The 9346-nt window shown below is 36.7% G+C and overlaps 1 protein-coding gene across 2 annotated transcripts in view; it reads left to right on the top strand.

Annotated features, from left to right (window-relative positions):
- The first annotated feature begins 264 nt into the window (after positions 1 to 264).
- pdpr (pyruvate dehydrogenase phosphatase regulatory subunit) overlaps positions 265 to 9346 on the top strand; it is a 305042-nt gene continuing 295960 nt past the window's right edge. The window contains exons 1-2 of one of the 2 annotated variants that reach the window (XM_051931537.1): positions 265 to 615; positions 6041 to 6110. In XM_051931537.1, the coding sequence (XP_051787497.1) occupies positions 6089 to 6110 (22 nt within the window). In that variant the 5' untranslated portion in view covers positions 265 to 615; positions 6041 to 6088. The remainder of the gene's footprint in view (positions 616 to 6040; positions 6111 to 9346) is intronic. The other variant, XM_051931538.1, reaches the window with a different exon arrangement.

Genomic DNA, 9346 nt, shown 5'->3' on the forward strand with positions numbered 1-9346 from the left:
TCCAAATATTATCATATCAAATGCGAAGGAGCAGTTATACTTTTCATTAACTCTGTCAACGGACAGAAATAAATACGCAGTGTTACTTCAGCTTTGTTAGATATTTTCGTAAGAATTTCCTCCACTAGTCCTATATTATAACTTCACATAGGCAGGCTTGCTTCCTGCTGTCTGTCACATTTGTATTTGCATATAGCCAATAGCAACCATTGGTAGGCCGGGCTAGGCGCCTTTAACCCTATAGAATAGATTACAAGAGTAGGAAAGGCCCCAGAAAAGAGGCGTGTCTCCTGGGTGAAGGTGTTTGTTATTGGAAATGAAGGCCTGAACCCTAAAGGAAGTTGTGTACTGTAGTTGATTTTTGAACGGCAGGGTTCGACGTCTTTCCTTACGAAACGGGCTATGAGGAACACATGCACAGAGAGCAACTTCGCAGTTGCCGCCTGCTCAGATCTCGTAAATATAGACCGCTAAACTGAGACCGGTATAAAATAACGGAAGGTGAATTGTGCCCTTCGGAGTGAGGATCTAGGTTAAGGGTGTAGGATTGTGTGAAAGGACACAATTGTCGGAGTGTCGAAGAGTGACAAGCTTTCTCATCAAAGTACAGAGAAGGTGAGTAAATGCTGAGAGTGCGCATAAATGCGCCAAACGTTAGATACCAGGCCGTGATATGTGTCCTAGGCTTAGACTGCTGTGGAACATAAACGGGCAGCAAAGTCTTACTGGCCATGTTACCGGTGTGTGTTCTTTGCCTGTATCGATAAAGATTGGCATTTGAATGCCAGGACATGTGTATATATGTCCATACTGTTGGTGTGTTTTTCTGAAATGTCGTGACCGTGAGAGAGTTCAGAACTGAGTGTGCTCCAAATGTATGGTTTTAAGTTTTTAAATATTCCAAAGGTCTTGGATCTTCCGCGTATGACACTTGCCGAAATGTGATCCTGGAGAAGGAGTTTCACGTATTCCACTTTTGCTTTACTACAACTTTTAGTGAACAGTATTATGTGTTTTTACGTCTATTAAGAATTTTTTATTTCTTTCGTTCATTCGTTACCCACTTATGTATACAATGTGGAATTTTATTCTTTAGTAGTTGTCAGCTGTGTTTAATGTAAACCAAAAACTCCAATAAGCGATAAAGAATGAGATTTTCCATCTCGTGCAGGATTCTCTGTTCCTTTTTTCAGGGCAGATAGTTGTTTTTTTTAATGAATTTGGGTATATATTTGGCATCATTGTCTTGTGAAACATGTCCCTTATAGTATAACGTGATTAATAAGAATTTTTCAGGGCAGATAGTTGTTTTTTTAATGAATTTGGGTATATATTTGGCATCATTGTCTTGTGAAACATGTCCCTTATAGTATAACGTGATTAATAAGAATGTATTAATACCTCCCAACAAAGGGGGCTGGATGGGTTCAGTTTTGATCAAATCACTCATCCATGTCCTTTTCTTCAGCCTTTTAGCAGATGAACTGCTTTTTTTCATAGGGCCAACTATTTTAAATTATGATTCGTCAGTCCCGAGCACCTGCTGCCATTTTTTCACAGCCCCAGTCCTTGTGTTTTCATATGTAGGTGAGTTGTTTCGCTTTATCTCCCACCTGGGAAGAATGACATTTTAGTCGCAAATCTTCCAGGAAGATAACGTGTCGTAAGACGTCTGTGGTTGGATGTACCAGGTCCTCCATGTTATCATTCGGTTTTGAGCTGATGTTGGTGCTGCACATCATCTTATTTTTAAAGGTAAGTTAGTTGGATATAGTTCTTGTACTTCGTTTCACTGCCCTACCGTCGCGTTTCCGGTCCTGAACTTGACAATTAGTGTATGGTTCTAAAGAAGTTCTTGGCAGCATATCTGTTTGTTATGTTGCTTAACCATGCACTGGACTATATGCCTTTAACTGGGAAGTAGTCTATTAATATACTAGTTTCTTTCTTTATGTATCTTATAGTATTTCTTCACTTTCCGCAAATATAATGTTTGGAACTCTATAAAATCCACTCTATCCAATTGACCGACTAATACAGAAGACACAAAATGCCAATCTTAATACAAGCATTTTTGTGAACTAAGGTTTCTAAGAATTTTGCGTGGCGCAGTGACACTTGTCCATAAACTCTACATGTTACTAAATATAGTTACCAGTTTAATATATAGTTGTATATATCTGGTAATCGTTTCTTTGTGTGTTTTTGTATTTTTTTTTAAATATTGAATGTTTTTGCTGTATTATCCCTTTTTTTTTCCCCTCTTTCTTCTGCCATTTACATTTTCTTTGTAATTGCCTAGGCATTTTTTGCAATGTGAACCAAACTCAACTGTCGTTAAGTGTCTTTGCCATGTAAATGTAGAAAGTCATCTTTTACTGAAGGTCTAAGTTAATTCTATTCCAACTCCCAATGCTTTAACTAATTTAAACGAAATACACAAAATATTTAGAAATTAACTGATAGTATTGCAATGAATGCAAGATAAAATGGGACTACACCTACGCTCCAAATCCCAGAAGAGTTTCTGCTCACTGTTCAGCTGTTATAATAGTAAACTGATTGGCTTTCACAAATGTTTCTTTCTTTAGGTTTTATTTCTAAAGTCTGCCATATATGCATCATTGGTGGTTTAATCATCGGTTAGTGGAGGTTTCAAATAAAAAAAAAAAAAACAAAAAAAAAACGCACACACAAAAACAAACAAACCTTGAAATGTATTAATGATCATGGTAACAGCCAACCTGGTTTATGCTGTTTGTCATTGGGAACAAACTATACTGTTACTAGCAGGAATGCAATTATTTATTAGCTACTAAAATAGGGTAAAAGGTCACATTTCGTATTTGTTTGGATGAGTAAAAATGGCAGTTTTTTTTATCTGCACATGATGCTGTTTTCCATTACTCTTTTGCGATAGTTACAGATAACCTTTCAGTCAGTGCCTGCTGTTATATTGAGAATGAGTATTATGTCACACTGCATTGCATTGTTGGGTATAAATTCCATCTTAAAGAACTGTACTGGTTTTATTTTTAATGCAAAAGTAATGACTTACTGTGAGAAACTGCGACACCTTTAATGGAAGCTAAAGCAAAAAGAGAATCGTAATGTAATGGTGAAGGAATCACAATAAAGCTAATTATTTAGGATGCAAAGCAATGTTCTTGTGCTTAATCAGTGTGTATTCATACAACTTTCCAGCCAAAGAATGGACAAAGCACCCCAACAAGCTAACTCTGCTTAAATATTGTTTCTGTTTTATTTATTCATTTATCAGTTTTTCAGTTCAGTGTTTTGAAACATGTTTCTCTTTGAAAAAGATTTTTCATCAACATATAACTTTTTATTTTTTCATTGAAAAGCATACATTTAAAAGTAAACTGATTTTAAGCCTTTGGGAGTGAAGCAAAATCCATAGTGCAAAAGGGGCGGGGGAGTTGAATGGTGTTTGGTTCAGTGTTTTTGCAAAATTTACCTTCTGTATGTCAAATATCTGAGAACACAATAATACATATTTATTTGTAGGTGCCTTTCTAAACACTCAAGGAAACCGAACAATTGATAAAACACAGATTATAAACAAAACTAAAATACAAAAATTTCAAATCAGACAGAGCAATTGTAATTAAAGAGAAAAAACAGTCTTAAAGAAATGAGTTTTAAGTTTAGATTTGAAAAGTGAAAATGGTTCAGTATTTCTAAACTCAGATGGTAGTGAGTTCCAGAGCTGGGGAGCAGAGCAACTGAATGCTTTGCTCCCCATAGTGGTAAGACGGACAAAGGGGACAGTCAAGTGGATGGAGGAAGAAGATCTAAGGGTACCGGAGGGAATGGCAACATGGAGGAGGTCAGACAGATATGGAGGGGGCAAGGTTGTGGATAGCCTTAAGTTAACAGAAGAATTTTGAATTGGATGTGTAACTTAACTGGAAGCCAATGAAGCTGCTGCAAAACGGGAGTGATATGGTGAAGAGAGGGGGTTCAAGTAATGATGCGGACAGCTGAATTATGGACCAGTTGAAGCATATAAAGAGATTTGCGAGAAAGACCAAAGAAAAGGGAATTGCAATAATCCAGACGAGAAGTGACAAGGCAATGAACAAACACATACGCAAGTGTAAATATGTAGACCGGGAGATGTTATTGATGTGGGACTGAAAGGATAAAGTACTGTCAAGGATGACACCCAGACAAGAACCTATGGGGAAGGGGAGACCGAGGAATTATCAATAACAAATGAAAAATTATCAGTTTTGGATAATGTTGATTTTGTACCAATGAGGAGAACCTCAGTTTTGTCACTACAGTATTTAATTTAAGAAAATTTGAAGAAAAACAGGATTTAATTTCTGCTATGCAATCAATAAGTGAGGAGGTTGAAAAGGAAATGGTAGGTTTGCTAGTGAGATCGAGCTGGGTGTCATCAGCATAACAGTGGAAGCTAATGTTATATTTACCAAAGATATTTCCAAGGGGAAGGAGGTAAATAATGAAAAAGAGGGGCCCCAGGACAGAGCCCTGGGGCGGACCTAAAGTAACAGCGGTGGGTTGGGATGTGAAAGTTTTAAGCTGAACAAACTGTGTGTGGCCTGAGAGGTAGGTTCTGAACCAATCAAAGATAATCTATTGAGAAGAGTAGTGTGACAAATAGTGTCAAAGGCTGCACTCAAATCAAGGAGGATGAGAATAGTAATTAAACCAGAATCAGCTGCCATAAGGATGCCATTAGTAAGTTTGATAAGTTCCATGTCTGTACTGTGGAGGGGACCAAAATTAGACTGGAACTGTTCATTCAGATTATTTTGAGATAAATGAGAATGAAGTTGAATAGCCACTATTTTTTTTCAAGAATTTTGGAAAGGAAGGGTTGATTAGAAATAGGATGAAAATTACTGAAATTAGTTGGATCGGCACCAGGTTTTTAAAGTATTGGGGTTATTGCAGCAGTTTTAAAAGATGAAGGGACAGTACCAGTAGTGAGAGAATAGTGGATTTTAGCAGAAATAAGAGGGACCCAAAAGGAGAGGCAGGCTTTGACCAGAACTGTAGGGAGGGGGTCCAGTTGATAGGTGGATGGCTTAGACTTACAGGCAAGATCTGAGATTTCTAAGAAAGTAGGAAGCTGAAAAGAGGAAAATGAGTGAGTTGGTGGGTGAAATTCAAATGAAGTACTGGAGGAATCTGTACCGAGAGACTGATGAATCTTCTGGATTTCTTCATTAAAAAAGGACATAAGGGAATTGCAAAAATCAGTTGAGTAAAGGTGAGAACGTAAAGAATCTGGGGGTTGTGTGATATTATTAAGCAGTGAAAACAATGACTTGGTTTTGCCTTCATTGGAAGAAATAATGTGAGTATAATGGTTAGATTTAGTTTGGGCAATACAGTCCTTGTAATAAAGTATAAGGACTTCTCCTTCACTGATAGCTCTTATACTTTATAAACTTCTGAGTAGTTCAGATAATATTTAAATATGACTTTTTTGTGGAGTTTGTACTTAAAAAATGACCTTAGCTATGGAACTTCTAAGTTAAGATTTATATAATTCTCAATCTGCAGTTTTTTCGTAAAGAGATTGAATGTCTTGGCTTTTTGTACTATCAGGAATAAATTTGGATTGACCATGCTGTGTGCATAGTTTAGTGCCAGTACTTAGTCTATTAAAAAATAGATCGATGGATTGTTCTTATGTGGTTCAGTTTATTTGAACATGCCTTTTTTTTTGCTCTACATCACACAGTTTGTTTTGTACTACGGTGCCTCAATAGTGCAAGTGACAGAAAATTAAAAAAAAAATGCAATATCAAGAGAAGGCATGCACAAAATCTTTGAGTCTTAAAATTAAAATCAGAAATGTTTGCAAAATGTGGTAGATTGCAGCAGAAAAGTACAAGGGTGGTAGCATTAAAAGGAAATTCATTCTACTAATTTACACGCATCTTTAATTTTGGTTCCTTGTGTTTTCTTATGTTTTTCTTATTTTTCTTTTCTGAATTTGACTTTTTTTTTAATCCTGCACCAAATGTACATACTCTAGATCAAAGTAAATGACAGAAGATATTTAAAGTGGCAGTTGTCTGATCAGATGTCCGATCCTTTGGATATTGGTAAGCCATAGAATCTTACAATTAGGCTGTCATGTGATAAACAGTAGCTCAGAAAAAATGTGGAAAACGTTTTATTCAAGTGAGCATTTAGCTTTTTATCTTGCTGTACATTTTTTTTCTTTTTTATTTATAAATTGTAAAGTATATGACCATTTGAATTTCTCATTCAAGTTTACTTTAACCTGAGCAATCAAAATTGGTTTGCAAGTTTTGAACATTAGCAATTGGCATCGTTTTATACAGAATGCATTATGTAGTATTGTATATTTTTGTTTTTTCAGCTTGCCGTCTCATACACTTGCCTGTACATTCTAGGAATATCCTATTTATAATTTTAGGTGGGTAGTTTTTGTTATCAGTTAAACCGTTTTATCCATTGTGCAAAATAGGCACCCACTTCCTTTTTGAAAGGAAAAACACTAACTGCCATGTGACCTAGTGCTGGGTGGTATGACCAAAATTCTATATCACAGTATTTTACAAAATTATACCAGTTTCATAGTATTGGACGGTATTTTTTTCCCATGCATGAGTGGATGTTAAGCACATTTCCCACTGCAATTACTGACTAAGAATAACCTATTCCACTGTCATGAGAATTGTACAAAAAACATTTTAATGTGCACACAAGTATTAATACAGGTTTGCATGGCCCCATAAAATGATAGTTTTCAAGGGAGTGGCACTAATGAAGAGAAGGAATCACATTGCATGACAAATGCAGTCAAAATATAGAACCTTTTAAAGTAAAATTTTAACAATATATTTTCAACCGTCCAAAGAGGCATTTAGGTTCTTGTCAAAAGTTGTATTGCACTGAACATGTCTTAGAAAAGGAATAAATAGTAAATATTTTTTGTAAACCAACTATACATTGTTAATGTTAACAATCTCTGTCCACTGACATGTTAAAGTGACATTTTAAACAACTTTACCATCATTAAACTGCATAATATTTAAACTAATAAATAATAACAATAAAATAAATAATAGTGCAACTTCCAGTAATAATACTATTACTTGCAAGACTTCAAGCCCAGGTGCATTGCACAGTATTCACCAAATTAAAAAAAAAAAAAAAAAAAAGTGCATCTTGGTGAGGACATCTTTACCAACTGAACCATCATTAAGGCAAACTGCATTAATGTGGACCTTGCTTCAAGCTAAGCTATATACATAAATAATAAAACTGCATTTATAATGCTATTTGTGGTATAGCCCTACGGAAGTGTATTAGGGCCACGGTGAAGAAAAAAAATGCGGACACAATGAAGAAGGAAAAAAAAAAAAAACTATGTCGAGAATAAAGTCGACATGTTGACTTTATTCTCGACATTTTCACTTTAATCTCGACATTTCTACTTTATTCTCGCCGTTTATGTTGAGATTAAAGTCAACATTTCCACTTTATTCTCAGTTTATTTTGCCATTAAAGTAGAATGTCGTAAACTAAGTGCAAGAGGACGACTTAGTGCAAGAGGAAGTCAGTTTAAGAAGCAATAATAGCGATTAACAACTGGGTTGGATAACACTTAACACAAAGCATTTAATGTGCTACAATAGTTATGATGGGGTTTGAGAAAATCTAGTAAATTAAATTCATTTTAGGATGAAGTTTAGTTTATGATGTTCTACTTTAATGACAAATTACGAGAATAAAGTCAACATGTCGACTTTAATCTCGACATAAATGGCAAGAATAAAGTAGAAATGTCGAGAATAAATTCAACATGTTGTCACACTATTACACAGTACCCAGGTACATTACACAGTATTGGGAAAAAAATAAATAAATAAAACAAGTACAACTTGGCTTGCAGCATTATCCAGTAGTATAGAAACAGTATTCACACATTTCAACATAATGGTCCACATCCGACATTTTAAAACCAAAGTATCTCCAGACAACAGACACGGCTCCTTTTTTCGGCAAAAGTTCTTCTGTGTTAGCATGTTCAACTTTATCGTCTGCTTCAGCTTCAGAATGTTCTCTGTCCATTTTCACCATTCAATACCTCCACTAATGCATATACAGTAATCCCTCGCTATATCGCGCTTCGCCTACTTAAAAGCTCGAAGGGCACGTATTGATTTTTGCTTGTTTGTTTTTCTCTCTCTCTCTCTCTCTCTCTCTCTCTCTGCTCCTGACGGAGGGGGTGTGAGCTGCCGCCTTCAACAGCTTTGTGCCGGTGCTTCGCATACTTAAAAGCCAAACAGCCCTATTGATTTGTTTGCTTTTTTCTATCTCACTGACATCTGCTCCTGATGCGCACTCCTTTGAAGAGGAAGATATGTTTGCATTCTTTTAATTGTGAGACGGAACTGTCATCTCTGTCTTGTCATGGAGCACAGTTTAAACTTTTGAAAAGGAGACAAATGTTTGTTTGCAGTGTTTGAATAACGTTCCTGTCTCTCTACACCCTCCTGTGTTTCTGCGCAAATCTGTGACCCAAGCATGACAATATAAAAATAACCATATAAACATATGGTTTCTACTTCACGGATTTTCTTATTTCGCGGGTGGCTCTGGAACGCAACCCCCGCGATGGAGGAGGGATTACTGTACTCCGTTGCATGCGTGTTTAGCAGTGCAGCAGTGAGAAAGGTCCCCCCTTAAACAGTTTCCTGCTGCGCCATGTTCTGAACGTTGTATGGGCTATTTAAACCGGTGTTGCAGTATAAGAAAAATCCGTATCATAACAAAAATAAATGGCTTTTGGTATGAACCGGTATACTGCCCAGCACTAATATGACCCCTATTAAAATAGAGGAGTTAATTGATGTTTCCCCCCTCCCTGTCTCTCTCCATCATGTAAGCAGCATTACCGAGTTTTGTGTATTGCTGGTGTACAGTAATCCCTCCTCCATCGCGGAGCAAACAAACATTTGTCTCTTTTTTAAAAGTTTAAACTGTGCTCCATGACAAGACAGAGATGACAGTTCCGTCTCACAATTCAAAGAATGCAAACATATCTTCCTCTTCAAAGGAGTGCGCGTCAGGAGCAGAGACTGTCAGAAAGGGAGAGGAAAGCAAACAAATCAATAGGGCTATTTGGCTTTTAAGTATGCGAAGCACCGCGGCACAAAGCTGTTGAAGGCGGCAGCTCACACCCCCTCCATCAGGAGCAGAGAAAGACAGAGAGAAACAAACAATCAAAAATCAATACGTGCCCTTTGAGCTTTTAAGTATGCGAAGCACCGTGCAGCATGTCGCTTCACGAAGCAGCTGCACAGAA

Source organism: Erpetoichthys calabaricus, chromosome 9 (genome assembly GCF_900747795.2).
Source record: "Erpetoichthys calabaricus chromosome 9, fErpCal1.3, whole genome shotgun sequence".
NCBI lineage: Eukaryota > Metazoa > Chordata > Cladistia > Polypteriformes > Polypteridae > Erpetoichthys > Erpetoichthys calabaricus.